Source organism: Drosophila nasuta, chromosome X (genome assembly GCF_023558535.2).
Source record: "Drosophila nasuta strain 15112-1781.00 chromosome X, ASM2355853v1, whole genome shotgun sequence".
Lineage (NCBI taxonomy): Eukaryota > Metazoa > Arthropoda > Insecta > Diptera > Drosophilidae > Drosophila > Drosophila nasuta.
The window spans coordinates 9,474,686-9,491,741 of NC_083459.1; the positions used below are offsets into that span (position 1 = coordinate 9,474,686).

Genomic DNA, 17,056 nt, shown 5'->3' on the forward strand with positions numbered 1-17,056 from the left:
ATCGCAAAATCACATAAAATAATTATAATAAATAAATATACACACACACACACACATATGTAAATTGTAAGCAAATAGCAAAAATCATTACAAATTAGTAATATGTATGTGGTTTTTTTTTGTGTAATTTTTTTGTGCTCGTTGAACATGCAAAATGAATATGTAAAAAGTCAATTTTAATAGAACTTAATATAGATGAACATTGATATACATATATACTAGTGCATACATATATATTGAATAGGAATATGATTTGTAAAGCGAAACAACATGTTGACATTATGTACTCATTCTAATTTTCTAATAGAAAATGTTAGTAACCATTTAAGAGCCGTTAATATATGCAAGAGTGTGTTTCTGTGTGTGTGTGTGTGATTGAAATTGAAGTAACACTTGAATCTGATGGCAATGTAGTTTAGTGTTCATAAACACACACATGAAGCACACTCACTCACCCACACACTCACATAGTACTTAGGCACAAGCTAAATTTGAATTGTAACTCGAAAACAAGAAAATGCAAAATTGAACTCACTTTAGAGACACGGCGAGACAGCTACAGCTACATAAGCATACACATACACATAATTATATTTCTACATACACACACACACACACATACATATATAAATATATATACACTCACACACACGCATAGATACATATATGTATGTATATTTACATTTATCAACGATGCAAGTGACGTCTGCTTGTGATATTTACAATTTACACAATTATTATTATGATTATATTTACCACTATGATATGATTATTATGTATGTACGAGTATATTCTCATTCTGTCATTCTCTTTTTGGCTGTCTTCTATTGTTTCTCTCTCTCTCTCACTCACTCTATATGATTTTCACTTGTTTTCATTTCTTTTCGTTTGTATAATTGTATTTGTAGTGCAAAACGCTTTGTATTTCTGTATCAAAGTTATTTATTCGAATTATCTAAGCAAGCATAAGGCATATTGTAATATGTAATGTGTAATACGAACTGTGTTTCAAAACAAAAACAAAAACCATAACAAAATTTTTTGTCACAAAACTTGCGTCTAGAAAAGCAAAAAACCTAAAAAAAAACCCAAAAAACAAATGAAAATAATGAAAGCAGATTGAGAAATCACAATTAGACGCAACGCATCGCAACGCTCTTTGGCCATTTACTGTAGCAACGTTTTACGTTCTTAGTTGTACAACTAATTAATTATGTATATTCCATATTATTATATGTTTATTATCTATTTCTCCCTAAGTTTTTTTTTTTTCATTGTAATTGTAATTGTACTTGTATTTGTTTTGTTAGAAAAGATATGTAGATCGGCAACAATTGAACAAAAAATATGAAGAAGAAAACAAGAAGAAACAAAAATGTTAACACATTAATTAAATACATAAGCAAAGGCTTCAAAGTGGTTTTTGCATTTGCAAAAACATGAAAACGGATAGCGAAGTGAAGCAACAAACATATGCATATACTTATTTCTAAATATTAAATCGAAAAGCAAAAATCATGAAATATGCTAACAAAATAAAGTAAATAAATACAAATTAAAAGAAAAATTCACACATTAAAAAAATTAATGAAAGAAACAAGCAAAAAAAAACATTCCTTAAAAATCGATTGAAACAAAAGCAAAGCGTCATATAAAAATGAATATCCAATGTTTTCTTACATATTTAATAAACATAAATGGATAATGAAATAAACATCAAAATACAAATAAAAAAAAACCAAAAATATGCGCCTAATTCAATAATTAACAAGTTACGCTCAACGCAATCGCTGGACGGCGTCTCAAGAGCCATATATCGAGCATCTACTGTACAGTCAGTATCCAAATTAAGCAACACACATACACACAAAACAAAAACAACCTCCCGCCAGCAGTCTGCGAGTTAAAATGTAAAGTAAAATGTGAAACTGAAACTGAAAAAAACAAACGAAACAATTTAATGCAAGCTAACAAACAAACACAAGAGATAGAAACAAATTGTAGAAGACAAACATACAAAATACAACAACAAATGAGACGAAACGAAACGCAAAGAAGCCGTGGAGAACAAAACAAAAAAAAAATAAACTAAACAAATTACCAATTTATTGAAAATAAAGATTGCATTTTTCCCCTTTTCAAAATCACGAGTTGCTCTTTTCTGGGTTTGATTAGTGCAGCTTCTTGCCTTGTGTCTCGAATTCTTTAAATTGATTGTTATTAATTCCTTTAAATATTATTAAATATTTTTAATATTAATGTTTTGAAATTTGGAGCTTCTAAAATAAAATGGTTTTTCATGGTCTATTTTTTATTTGTATTATTTTTTATCAGTCTTGAAGTTCATTTAAAAAATAATTCATTTATTTTTATAGACCATAAAAACTGCACTTAATACCTCTTGGCACTTGTGAAATTAGGGAACCCTCTTCTTGGAGAAGCTTACAAAACACGAGGTTACATTTTCAGTTTTCAATTAATGATAAATTTTAGACTTAAAATAAATGTTGCCTATCATCAAGGCGCATGATTAGGTTCTCCATCTTTATGGTAGTATTTGTGATTTTATTGTTTCTTGATTTAAAAAGTAATAGATAAACTTATTAAAAAACTGAATTAAAGAGGAGGCGAAACTTCTTTTAATAAAGACAAGAAATCACCTGGTAAGTACTAACAGAAGGTAAGAAGTAAATATAGGGAGCTAAAAAAGCTTAGAAGTATGCAACAAAAATATTTTCTGCATGCTGATTATTTGAATAATGATCCTAATTTGGCCAAATCTTGGCGCATCTTTCAAGGGCACATATTGCTAAGATCGCAAGAATCATCTCTATCGATTGGCATTAAAAAAAATGTAGCGTCATCTAAGGATCCAACATTTGCAATTTTCAGTTCGTAGGCCTAGAAAAACATGAGAACTATAAGGACGATTTGAATGTCCTTTGGCATCATCAAAGGATTTCGTTGGCCGCTAAAGACGCATTTCTCTGTATTCAAAAATGTTGTTATATCTCGAGTCCTGTAAGGACTTTCGTCCTATTTAGGACACTACTCTGTTTGTCGTCATAAGACAAATCCTTGTGCCAAATATAGCATGGATAGCAAGATCGCCCTTCAAATGACCAAGATACAGTGGAATTTTGATATATTATACTATTTGGCAATTTTTCTATACCAACCCCTTGAAAAAATTGATGGTTAATTTTACAGGAATATCCTCAACGTCCTTGAATGACAATCAATAAAGTTAATTATCCTGATTACAAATTGGTCAATCCTTGCAAGGTACTTAAGGATTTTGCAGAGGTATGGCAAAAAAACAAAAAGAATATTAAAACAAATTATTTTTAAATTTTAACAGATTTATTTTTTTTCTTGTCAGTTACTTTCTAATTTCAAATATTAAATTGGCGCCCAAGGGGATAGTCCCACTAATTCAGAAGGTGACTACTGGAGTTCTAATTGCTGCTGATTTATCCTTTCGCATTTTCACAGGATACGCATTGCTAAAGTTACTAGGAAGAGCTCTAATGATAGATGATCCACCATTTGCAATATTTAAGTCCGCAGAGTTGCGTGTTCTCTGAGTTCTTTGTTGATCTCAAATTTTTAAATTTATTTACAATTACAATTACAATTTACAATTAGTTTTTAAATGAAAAATTTGTAAGCCAACCATTTTCACTTAGCATTCATAGCTCACTAAACTTTTGTTAAAAATACAATTATCTTTTCAAAATGAAATTTTGCGGTTTGGTTACAAAATTTGCGCTTACAGCCCATTGTACATAAGTAACTTAGTACTATATGTATGTTCATGAATCTGATGTGGTTTGAGATAGCCATAATCCATATTACAATCTATTTTCAATCCAATTCAATTCACTGCGCAGAATTATTAGTCAGGAATTTATTAGCACAATATTGCGAATTCGTTTTATAGCCCCGCTCGATTGGCTTATATGTAAAGAGCTACGCTAATCAACTTATCAGGGAAAGCCGCGGTCCCTTGTTCCGCTCTTGGCCAAGCGTTAACACATGTTATTATTTAACAAAACAAAAAACGCAAAAATCGCACCGAATGTTAGATACCCTTTAGTTGTAAGCGAAATCTTTTAAATTGATAGATTCAATGTTTAATGGTAAAAAAGTTTTTATAAAAGAACGAATACAAAGTGAATATTATATTTTCATATAAGTAAGTTATGTATATAAGGTAATTTACCTTTCAGTTACAATTTAAAATTGTAGTCAAAAATTTAATTTTGTATTTGCATTTTTGCATCATTAAAAAATTGTTGGGCTTATATTTAAAACTCAATCAAATTTGAGTTTAAAACATTCTAAAACATTGAAACATTATAAATCTTTGAAAGTCAAGTAGTTACTTATCTAGTTAATAGCCGTTAAGTGAATTTATTGTATAATGTTTAGGATAGCAAATTCCCTGTTATCAACAGCAATTGAGTTAATTGAATTGTTTTTAAGTCGCTTTCTAATGCAAATTTGTTAATAGAGTGCTGAGAAATTTAGTATACATTTTGAAATGCAATTTTGCAGAAGACATTTTGTTATTATTATGCTTCTTAGTACTTAAAAGCAGAGACCGAAAAATCACGGAATAATGATTAATATGTAGTTGATTTTTTTCATTTTCATCATTAATAACAAATAATTTGTAGTAAATTTCGTAGCAAAATAAAAGTAACTATAATTTTTGGTAAGTAAAAAATAAAAAATAATGATTATGCATGATAATTATTTTTGCTTTTTATCAATCGATATTATACATTTTAAAATTATTATGGAAACGAATAGATTATTATAAAAAGATCAGTGTGGTATTATATTTCTCCTTAAGTACATACTATATATCTATTTTCTAAGTGCTTGATTTGTTCATTGAAAAATCACAAGAATAATCACTATTTACGGTTTTGCTTAAAGGAGATCAAAGTTATTGCTAAGACAGTTTAAAAGAATAAATTAATAAGCCACAAGTCAAAAGATATAAGTTAAAGTTTTGTTTGAAAAAGACCAACGATCATAAAGTTGTAAATAATCTTGTGACCAACAAAGAAAAAGATACCTAAAAAATTCAAAATTGTTTTTAAGACAGTTTAAAAGCAATTTTGTAACCCTTAACTAATAAAATTCAACAAAAATATATCGAAGAAGTTCATTGAAGTGTGAATGTTTAACTCGTTAGAGTATAGACAACCTTTGACGCTTGTAGGTTGTTCGTATTATTTGATCAATTGGCGCGATTTAGCGTTTTATGTGCACTGATAACAGCCTAAAACCGTAGACGTTAAGCGATCGAGGGCGAATGAGGAAGATAGTGAGTAGCAGAAGAGCGCGAGAGAGAGAGAGAGAGAAGGAGGAAGAGGGAGAGAGAGAGAGAGAGAGAGCGATAGGGATATTGGGTAATTAGGTGGACAAAACAGAGCGATCAGAGCTTGTTTTGTGGGGCGAAAAATGAATTTAATTAACAAAATCAATAAACAATAAACAATGTTATTTGGCAAACAAAAGCGGGGGAACAAAAATGAACTGTGTGTGCGTGTGTGTGTGTGGCGGCCCAGTTAAAAGCGATGCGTACAACGCGTCGCATACGTAATCAGTGCTGGCGATAATCGTTGCCCACAACGGAATGGGATGATAATGATAAGTATAGTATAACGATGATGATTAAAAGGCAAATCGACGGCGGCTTTATGGCTCATAACCCTATTACCTATTGCCACCCTCTACAAGTAGTCCCCCGACCGTCTCCCCTTCCCCTGCTTTCCCTCTCCACCATAGTTTGCCCTCAGTGCTGAGCTCAACGTCGCGCTCTCAACGCTGTTGACGGGTTTTGGGTTCATTTCGTTTCGGTTTGCGTTCGCGTGCGCACGTGTCAGAGAGTCAGAGTGTCGGTGTCGGTGTCATTGTCGTTGTCTGGATCCATTCCATATCGTGTGTGCTCCTTGCTCGCAGGATGCCGCAGTCGAAGTCGCAGTCGCTGTTGGCTGCGCAGGCGCTTAACGCTCAGCATGGGCTACCCTTGGAGTTGCCCTACGCTGATGAAGATGACGAGCAGCCAAAGGAGAAGGAGCAACAGCCGTTGCTGCCACCTACTGCGATAGAGACGCGCCTCTCGCGGAAACCTTCGTTGGGGCAGCGACGCAATGTGGATTTGCCGCGTTTGCTGGTGATCAACGAGTTGCCCGCTCAGCCAAGCACAGCACCAACGCCATCCCCATCGCCATCGCCAACGCCTTCACCATCGCCGCCGGCCAACGAAAAGGAGCGTGAACGCGAACACTTTGGTCCGGGATTGCGACGCAACTCCATCTCGATGCCATCGGGCATCAATTCGCTGGAGTTGGAGGCGATGAGGCGACGGCATCAGCTGCAGGCCCAAGAGGCGTTGCACGAGGAGAGCCAAACGGAAAGTGTGAGTAGTGTAGTCGAAATGTAGCTGTCAATTGTTCTGACTGAACTCAAGTCACAGCGTCAACCGATCCGAACAGAGCTGAACTGAAATGTTATATCTTGCAAACGGGTTTTTCGCACAGTCGCCAAAAGTGTTGAGCAATCATCGTTGGCATCATTAAAAGTATAAAAATAAGTAATCATAAAACGCTCATTAAGTGTTATCTCTGCCACAGTGTGTGAGTGTAGTTTACCCCTTCCCACCAAAAAAAAGTAATTCGCTAATTCAGTTTGAGTTGGAAACAACTTAAAGACAACTCAACTCGCAACGCGCAACACGCAACTGATGCCAGTGAAACGCTTTTCCAGCCATATTCAAATCATCATCAATGCATTATTTCATCATGCCATCATGCCATCAGCTCATCCTCTCATCATGTCATCAGCCGATCAGCGAGACGCATTTGATCTATTCTAATGCTATTATTGTTGTTGTTGTTGTTGTGGTTGTTGTTGTTCTCTTTTCACCTGTGTTTACACTTCGACTGTAATTAATGTGAATTGCAAATAGTCAGCGAAAATTTTTGTTTGTCTACGACATGTATGATTTATTTATTACCCTGCAATATTTACGCAATGCCCAATTAGTGACTTGAGTTGGAATATTTAAACTCAAGGCAAGATTGCGGTGCGAAATTTTCGAGTTGTGTTTCGAAATTATACAAATTCGATATCAATTACAAATGCTATAAGCTGCATTTTATTTATTTAAAGTGTTGGTATTCATCAATTCTTATTCAGAAAATGATAAAAGCCATTGGATAAGATAAAACTCGGATAATAACGAACACAATTCCTTATTGCAATCAGATTAGCCAGATCTTCAGGTTATTATTTTTATGCGTGTTAATTTATTTTAAGTTCATATAAAACTTGCATCTGAACTTTCTTAAGTAATGCATGCCGCTTGCAGTTGTTACTCTAGAGTATAAATACACAATAGAATATTGCGTTACGATAATTACACTATGCAACAAAATCAAGACTATAATTGTTTAGTGTAAGTAAGCGTTGTTAATGGTCTATTAAAGTTAAAATGATTGCAGATCTTTTATTATTTTTTATTTAGAAATTAAAAACAAGTAAGAAAGCTACAGTCGAGTGTGCGCGACTGTGAGATACCCGTTACTCATTTTGAATATAAGTAAAACAGTGCGGTATTATTCTGCAAATAAAACCAAATTAATATAAAAAAAAACATCGTAAAGGCTATAATAGTTATATTACTATAGTGATTGATGATTTGATTGATGATTAAATAACCAATTTTTAATGTGGATTATGTTTAAAATGTTCTTTTCTTTTTATCAACTTTTGTTATTCCTTAATGTGATAAAAATTGCATTTGGTTGTTAAATTTCGACGTTTTTATACCGATCGCCCATAGAGGAAAAGTGTATTATAAATTTGTGTCTAAAGAAAATGTAGGAAATGGTTTCCTATGCAAAAAAAAACTGCTGCAGTAGTGTCTTAGTTGCTTTGGTTGACAATCTATTTAAATTTTTTTAATGCTTAATTCACTTAAACAAGAATATCACCATTTTTGAAACGTGTATTTCTAATTCGAAACAAATTTAGAAACTGCAACTTTTATTATTTTAAATTCAACAAGAAAAAGTATTGCTACTTTTATACATATTTAAAAAGTGTTTTTTTTCTATGGCAGATAACAAGTATTTCCAACACCAGAAAGTAAGTATTTTCTATACCACAAAACAAGTAATTTTTTGTAGCTAAGAAAATGGAAATTTTGCAATTCCGGGTTTGCTATAACATATCGAATGCACTTAATAAGCTCGACTTACATCCGAAGTGCGGCAGCCCAAAAGTATGCAACGAAATTTGAATTTCTTTAGACGCCTCAACCAGCTGCAATTAAAATTTCAAATACTATAATGCAACACAACAGACAAATGACAAATCCAAGCGTTTGCAGTCGGGCAATTAAAACAAAGCCAGTAAATTAATTTGTCAGCTAAATTGAAATGAACATTTTGCAAATTTAATTACAAATGTTCTGCTTGTAAGCTTGAAATATTTGCTTGATTTTCAGTTGCAGAAATAGAAATTAATATTTAGCAAAAACTGTTTTTGTTTTTTAATATTTATAAACACTTCTAAAAACGAAGAGTATAACTGCTCAACACTTGCCCCTTGATCGATGTTATCGAATGCGGGATGGTTTATAAAAGATAATTAAATTGTCAGCAGACATCGGAGATAGTTGATGGTTGATATTTTACACCTGCGGGAACACACACACAGCGATGAGAACAATGTCCAAGACCCGATAGACTGTAATTTATGGGAAGTAGTTTAGATTAAATGCTAAATCTAGTCGGCTGCAATTATAAAGCACGCCAAAGTCAACTGAGCTGAGTAATTTATGGGTCTGCCACGGCAATTTCTCGCCACATATCAAAATCAAAATTCCATGGCGAGAGTCGATGTGTGGTTGCCGCGAGGTGTGCTCAATAAGTTGCCGAACAAGTTGCAAAAGTAATGTGATTATTATATATACATATATATGTATTAATAGTGAATCCCCAACTCGGATTAATTTTCGACAACTCATTCAGTTTTTTTTTGGTTGAACATAATTTAGAAAAGTATTTGTGTGCGTGTGTTTCTCCTGGATAAGCACTTAACCAATTAGCATGTTTAGCCAATGGCCCTAAATAAACCAAAAGCAAATCTTTTTTTGTCTCGCGAGTGTTTTGCGTCGAAATAAATAATAATACTTACCATATTTGATGTATACGTCGCGCTTTGATGGATGAGCAATAAAAATAAATGGCATACCCTAAAATATTTGAGTGTTGCGGGAAATACGTTGATTATTTTACACGATAACTGATCGAAGTTTAGAATATATAATATACCGACAAAAATATATACAACATTTCTTTCATTATTCTTTTGTGTACTCGTATTTAATTCATTCTTTCTTGTGCTGCCCTCCATTGCAATAGGAAAGCCGCGCGCGCGGTTGGCAAAAGTCTCAATGAAATTGTGAGAAATGCGAAGCCGAAGCTGAAGCTGAAGCGATGTAATTAATTACTCAGGAACGCGTACAGTGAAGCCTGCCTTTGATGAACCACACACGCCATCTCTTTTGAATTTGTGGTGTTACAACCGATTCGTCCGCTCTGTGATAATTATTTACTTCCCTTTCGAGTTCGTCATAGAGAAGCTCGTTTGTATTCGTAGTAGCTGTAGCTGTGAAGCTCGACGTCGAGTGATTAAACCAACACACATTCACACACTCACACAGAGACACACATAGATAGCAAATTCAAGCAAAGCCGACCGACACTTCTAATACAATATTCGAGCAATTATCAAGCAGCCGGCAAAGGCAGCAGACGAACTGCGTTCTGGAGTCAGTGATCTGTTGTTTTTTTTTTTTTGTATTTTTATTAAGTTTGTGAGTTGTGCTCCTGGCGATGAGTTCGCCGAATCCCAGTGACCACTTCAGTGCAGATGATGAGGATGCAACATCTCAACTAATCGCGGTCAAGGCAGGTACTACAAAATCCAAATCGAACCGATCTCTGCTGGATGCGAACTGATCAATATTGGTTCTGTCGCTGGATTGCACTGGTTTTTGTTTTTTTGTTGCATCTCAAGTGATTACCGCAAAGAAAACAACAGGCAGGAGGCGTCATATGACAGGCTGCTGATATATTACGCATACGTCACGTTGCCTCGCCTCGCCTCATTCTGCAAGATATCTGACCAAAATAATAAAATGAATTGCTGCTGCTGCTGCTGTTGATAATAATTGTGTTTTATGCGTTGCTATTCTTATGCAGATTGTCGACGATGTTTCCGCCTCGAGCATGGGCACGCCCACAGCGGTAAATCTGACGCCCGATTCAGGGAATGCAAATGGCAATCACAAGGATGATGGCAACAACGGCGACGACGACGATAGCAGCGATGAGTTTGGCAATGCCAAGAAGCCAGTTTATCGGTGAGTTATCCAACGAACATTCACGGAATTCTTTAATTTCGAAAACCTTCCGTTTCAGTTTCAGTTTTCTGAGTTCAGTTAAGATTTTTCAATAACACTTGACATACAAGTGTTAATTAGTCAGAGTTTGCCAGGAGAGCTTGCTAGACTGTCAAATGCCCTGCTAACAAAGTGTTCTTAATACTTTTCAGAAAACGTTGACATTAGCTCAAGCAATAACTTCATTAAAAAAATCATTTTCTTTTTCTGCATGCTTTAGCATTTTGTACAGGGTATCCAGAAGTCGATTACTCTGCCAATGTTTTTATACTCGTGAAATATATGCTTTTCATACCCTATTATTAAATGTTGGGTATTTTGTAGCATTTCCCGTTGTAATTATTCATACATACGTTGCCAGACAGTGATCATTGCTCGCCTCATGCCAAAGTTCAGCTTGCAATTAAATTAATTAATTTAATTTTTTTTGTAGTTGTACTCACTCTGTTTAAACTACATTAACGACACGCCAGTTGGCTTCAAATTTAATGTTGTGCATGGGGAAAGGGGGTCGGTGGCATGTGAATATTTTTGAACGTGTCTTTCTTAACATACCAGCCACAGTAAAATCTGTTCCCACGTTGAATTTACAGTTAAAATGCAGTCAAACGGACGTTGAAGCACAAGTTCGTTGTTAATCGGTGTCCAGACAGTGAAAAGTTGTCAAATACAAAGCTTGCGCCGAAATTATTAAGGTTTGACCATTCGAAAATATAGTTGGAAAAATGTGAAATTTATTTCCTATAGAAATAACCTGTTTGTGCAAGTGTGAGACGCTGATATCTGATACATCAGCAAAAAAGAAAATTAATTAAATAAATCAAATTCATTGCAATGCAAAAAGAAACCCAATGAATATTTGAATTAATAAGCAGCCAAAGTTGATTACATTGCACATTGAAAACCGTTTAACAGTCGACTGTTAACTAACAGCGCAACAGCAATGCAATAACAGTCGGATGCACAGTTAACAGCAAACAGTGAGCTTTAACAGATGTTGCGCTTGCGCTTTCATCCCCCAGCAAAAGTTTCGACAAACAGCTTTTAAAACTCGCACACAGATGACACGCAACTGTATGTGTGTGTTTGTGCGTGCTTGTGAGTAATTTTGCAGTTTAAGCGAATTAATGTCATAGCGATGGCAGTGGGTGGTGTTGGAGGAGAGCGGAGATGAAGGTAAACGCAAATCTCGCTCGTTGTTGATAAGTAAATGAAAGGCAGAGATACACACACACACACACAATCAAGCGTTGTTGTTGTTGTGTTGGCGTTCATGAAAACGTTGTTGATTGCAACAACGAATAAATGTAATGTACATGTACTTGTATGGAGATAGCACTGAACTGATGTGAGGCGTGTGTGTGTTATTCTACGGAGATGTACATAAGTACATAACTGAGATGTCGGGATTTTAATATCTTAAAGTAGCTTCCCAGCTCAGTAGATAGTTGAGATTAGGCGTGATAACAACGGAGAGAAAGCAACACACAACAGGCACATTTCTCGACTCGATTGCCATAAAATAAATATACATATAAATAGTTATAATACTACTATAATTACTTGTTACACAGGTAACATTCGTACTTGTTGTCGTCTTTGTGTTAACTATATACATATATATTCTGCTCGTCAAATGTGCTAATTTTGTGGGGCAACACACAACATTTATTTATGGCCTTATCGCGAACACGTTGCACATTGAGAGATCTGTGGATGCGAGAATAAATACGAGTAAATACAAATATTTATATGTTTATACGAATATAAATACTTATATGTTACTTATTGTACACACATCGAAGCTTAAAGAGGCCTTTATCAATTACGAGCATGTTTATTATGATCCATTAACGGTTCTGTTTTGTGCCACGAACTTTTCGCATTTGCATAAAGTCGCCATAAAGATAAGCCCCAAGTAACAAACTCACACTCTACAAAGAAAACAATACGCAAAATGGGTCATCAAGTTGCTTTTCGCCAAGGCTTTTGAATGAACAAATAATCCATTCGACCTTCTGTTTTCATACGCCGCAATGATCAACATTAAACAGGCTTTCATCGAAGTTTCCGCACTCCAATCCAATGCATTGCAGGGTATCATTTAGTCGACTACCATAGAGATTATTCATTTTGTGTACAATCAGAGATAAGTGAGCACGATAAGAACAGCTCTTAACTACACCTAATCGCAGGCTAAATAAGAATTGAAACAAATCTCACGCCTCGTTAAAATTTACAAGTTTCGCAACAATATTTTTGTTTATATTTTTAAGATTAAAGTATTTTTACTTTACTTCTCAAGAGCAGTCGGTTTATTTATTATTTGCAAGGCTACAATTTAAGAGATCTATATATTTCTTATAGAAAACAAAATGTATACCTAAGGATCCAATAGGTTTCAACATTTGTTTTAAGCGTCACAAAGATACATTCATTATACGTCAATACTTGAAGTCATATATTATATTATTTTAGTGGTCTGAAATCGACAGTTGAGATACGGGAATAGACAACTGTCACAAAAAAGAAACAAAATACTTGTCTTGGAAGAGCATCTAATAATATTTATGTGCGTTTGTCTATACTACTCATATCTGAGTCGCATAATTCATTATTTATAAGACGTTTGTCAGCACTTTGATAGGTGAATATCACTGGGGAATATCGTTTATCAGCAATACGATCATGATCATAAACATTACCACAACTCAGAGATAGTCAAAAGAGTATTTTTTATTGGGCATTCACAGACAAGAAAATTGTATATGCTTTTCTTATTGTGTTTTTTTTTTTTTTAGCGATCGCTTTCGCAGCCGAAGACGCGCCTCCATCGCCCCGCTGCCCGCCCTGCGACTTAACAGCAAGGAGATGCTGGCAAGTGATTTCGACACCCACAGCGTGGCAAGCAACCAGGCCTCCATCACCAGCGTCAACTCCTTGGCTAGTTTGTTGCGCGAGAAAATGCAGGTGAGCAAAAAAAGTTGGTGAAAAGTATGGCAAATGGAAAAACAGAGAGAGATAGAAAGTAAAGTCAAGAAGAATGAAAGATAAAGTTAGGTATTATAGAAAAAAAGTGAGAGAGTATGAAAGACACCAAAATAGAAGAGGTAAAGCAATAAACTAGAATAAGAAATAAATAAAAATAGAAAGAATAACAAATTTAATTTGAAGTTATCAAAACTAAGAGGAGAATACTTATGGATATGATAGGGGAAGAAAAGGGCAGTGGATTGAAATGTAAAGCAATGAGAGATTAGCTGAAAAGTATTGAAAAATCAGAAGAATGCAAATAGAAAATTAGAGACGAAAGGAATAAAAGCTATGAAGGGAAATTTAGAAAAAATAATGTAAGTAAAAATAAATGTACAGAAAGGTGTATCGGAGAAAAAATGGGGTAAAGTCAGAAGAATGACAACATTCATAAATAAGTTTCCGACAACTAAGAAGGTGAGTTAAGAAAATAAAAAGGGTGAAATGAAGGAGAGAGAAGTGAAAGTAGAGAAAGATATACAAGGAGTTACGTTTTGAAATGTCAGAAGCATGCATAGAAGAATGAATAAAATAAATAGGAAAATGATCAATGAAGTGTATTCAAAATGGGAGAGAAAAGTAGAGAAAGGGTGTACCTAGAAAAAAGTGAGGGAAAGACAGAAGAAAGGCAACTACACTGATATGGCGAGCTAATTAGGTGTGCAAAAGGTGATAAAACCCTTGAGACAAGAAAGAAAGTAAACCCGTGAGAAAGAAGATAGGGGAGAAATTTCAAATAATACTGAAATAAAAACACACACAATATCATTACAATAGTTAACTAATTGTTGTCTGTTCTTCCCAAAGGCCTTTCCACAATTGATTCGCAAGAAGAAGCGGGAGACAAAGGACTACAAGATCAAGATCTTTGTGATCATGATGTTCTTCATCATCATCTTTCTGGTGAGTTACTTAATAATACTCTCATTATGTTAAGATTAATGAGCAATAACCTTTGTGGCTTGCAGATTGGCTATGCTTATGTCGCCTACCATCAGCAGGTGCTGACGAAGAGCTATTTCCAGAAGATCAAGTTCAATTCAAAAGATCGCATCTTTCGCATACTCAGCCACGAGGACAAGGAGGTGATAATGGGTCATCTGGGAGTGACGCTAGGCAGCGATACGGCGCCGTTTCACTGCCTCGAGGATCATCGGCGCAGCGATGGCAGCGTGTGCATCGAATGGAACGGAATCGCGAGGCTCCACATGAACTTCGAGGACAAGAAAGTCTTTCGCTGCTACACGCTGCAGTGGCAGGCGTTGACTCCCGGCCTGCTGCCCACCGATTGCTATGAGCTGAAGCGGGACAATGGGTTGTGGTTTGGAGGCGGCATTACCAAGGGTCAGGAGTGGTCGCTGAGCTATGCCAACTTTGACTTTATGCCCTATGCCAGTGGCGATCACAAGGTGCATCAGTTTGGCAATGCGGTCAAGCGGTATTTCATCAACTCCATTGGCGTGGCGATGCAGGTGAATGAACGCACTCCGCTGCAGCTTGGCATCAATCGCACCGAGAATCAGTTTTGTTTGCGGGCGGCCAACGATGATTTCACATTCGTGAATCGTTTGACCGAATTGCCGCAGCTGGACTATAAGATTTGCACGACGGAGGATATGCGGAGTCTCCACATGCTGATGACACAGCAGCCCCTATTCAATGGCGTCACCGAGGAGCTGGAGCCGCTGCTTGCGGAGCCAGTGTGGCAGATACCACATCAGGCGCATCGTGACTCACTTAATGAATCGATCATTTGCGACTATTCGGAGAATGCGATTGCCATCGGTTTGGGGCACATTGTGATCAATGAGTTTTGGCAGGAGAATATCGGTGACTTCACCGTCGATCGCACGAGATTTCCCACGCTGAATGATACCATCGCTGTGCTGCATCGCCGTGGCTTCAAGGTGGTCTTCACCATCCAGCCGTTCATCAGTACCGACAGTCCCAACTTCAAGGATGCCGTCGCTCGCAAGCTGCTCATCTATGAACGCCATTCGGAGCGCAGCATCCCGGCGCTCACCCGCTACAAGAGCAGCTCCAGCGCCGGTGTGCTGGACATCACGAACAATGCGTCGGTGCCCTGGCTGCTGGAGAAGCTGCAGCGCCTGAAGGACGAGTACGGTGTCAAGAGTTTCTATTTGGATCTGGGCACTGGCTACAATCTGCCACATTACTATCAATGCCGCCAGCCACTCGACAATCCCGATCAGTATGCACGCAAGTTGACCCAGAGCCTGGAGAGTGCCGGACTCATGGCGGTGTCGACGGCAAGTGTGGTACCCAAGCCACCGACATTTGTCAGCACTCCGCCGGCGAACTCAACGTGGGAGGGACTCCGCGAAACGCTCGCGGCTGTGCTCAACTACGGCGTCATCGGTTATCCGTTTGTGTTGCCCGGCGCCATTGGCGGCGATTATCTGCTTCAGCGACCGCTCACCAAAATGGTTTCATTCTACTCGTTGGCGCAACCGCCGCTGCCCGACATGGAGCTCTTCATACGTTGGCTGCAGCTGGCCACGTTTTTGCCTGTGATGCAGTTCAGTCATCTGCCCGATGAATACCAGAGCAAGCTGGTGACCCGCGTTGCACAGGAGCTGAAGAATGTGCGACAAACGGTGGTGATTAAGTTGCTCAACAAGTATTTGCACTCATCGATGACGGAGGGTTTGCCGCTGGTGCGTCCTCTGTGGATGTTGGATCCCCATGATCCCGCCTGTCTCATTGTCAGCGATGAGTTCTCCGTGGGCGAGGAGCTCATTGTGGCGCCCATTCTCGATGCAGGTCGCGAGGAACGCGAAGGTAATAGACTTCCGTTAATCACTCACAAGATTCACTAATTTGATGATCATTTCTTTCAGTGTATTTGCCGCAGGGAGTGTGGAAGGATGGCATCGATGGATCACTGCGCAAGGGCAGCCGCTGGATGCATGGCTATCGAGTGCCCAAGGATAAGGTGGCCTACTTCCGCAAAATGCCGGACAACACGCGCTTCTAGTTAAACAATCACGCCATCATATAACTGTGTATTATTATTATAATTATTATGATTATGTTTATCGGCTTATTTTAAAAAAATACAATACAATTTATAGATCGATCATAGATAATACTACATACATCATTAGAATCTATAATGTTTCTCATTAAGTAATGCTAATATTAATTGCCTTTTCTAAATATATTTTGTTTTTTTAGTACAATTTGTTATATGCCCGGCATGCATTCGGATCGAATTAGATATATCAAATGTATCGCTTTAAGCACGATATCTTCATACGCTCATGTGCCCAAAGTCAACTGTATAACTATTAGAATAGTTAGCGTTTTCGAAAATTATATAAAAAATATATATATATATTAAACGTTGATCAACAATACTTTTGTCAGGTATTTTATTTAAGTGCAAATTTGTAGGCCCTTTTTGAAATTTAATATATATTTAAAAAATTTGCTACTTTCATGGTATGAAATTAGTTTTGTTTTTTAAATATGTTCTGGACATTGCACATAATTCAAAACAAGGAAATC

General features: G+C 36.6%; 2 protein-coding genes across 8 annotated transcripts in view; one reads left to right on the forward strand and one right to left on the reverse strand.

Annotated features, from left to right (window-relative positions):
- LOC132796313 (A disintegrin and metalloproteinase with thrombospondin motifs 12) overlaps window positions 1-17,056 on the reverse strand; it is a 41,627-nt gene that overhangs the window by 5,501 nt on the left and 19,070 nt on the right. The window lies entirely within an intron of this gene.
- Window positions 5,864-16,900, forward strand: LOC132796316 (myogenesis-regulating glycosidase). 7 transcript variants are annotated; one of them, XM_060807448.1, is made up of 7 exons: window positions 5,864-6,439; window positions 10,293-10,453; window positions 13,294-13,462; window positions 14,333-14,428; window positions 14,494-16,327; window positions 16,387-16,551; window positions 16,724-16,900. In XM_060807448.1, the coding sequence occupies exons 1-6, from the start codon at window positions 5,981-5,983 to the stop codon at window positions 16,521-16,523; spliced, it is 2,856 nt and encodes a 951-aa protein (XP_060663431.1). In that variant the 5' UTR covers window positions 5,864-5,980; the 3' UTR covers window positions 16,524-16,551; window positions 16,724-16,900. The 7 variants fall into 7 exon arrangements, with proteins under 7 accessions (XP_060663431.1, XP_060663430.1, XP_060663432.1 ...); XM_060807447.1 differs by lacking the exon at window positions 16,724-16,900 and having other exon boundaries at window positions 16,387-16,715; XM_060807449.1 differs by lacking the exons at window positions 5,864-6,439; window positions 16,724-16,900 and adding an exon at window positions 9,903-9,998 and having other exon boundaries at window positions 16,387-16,715.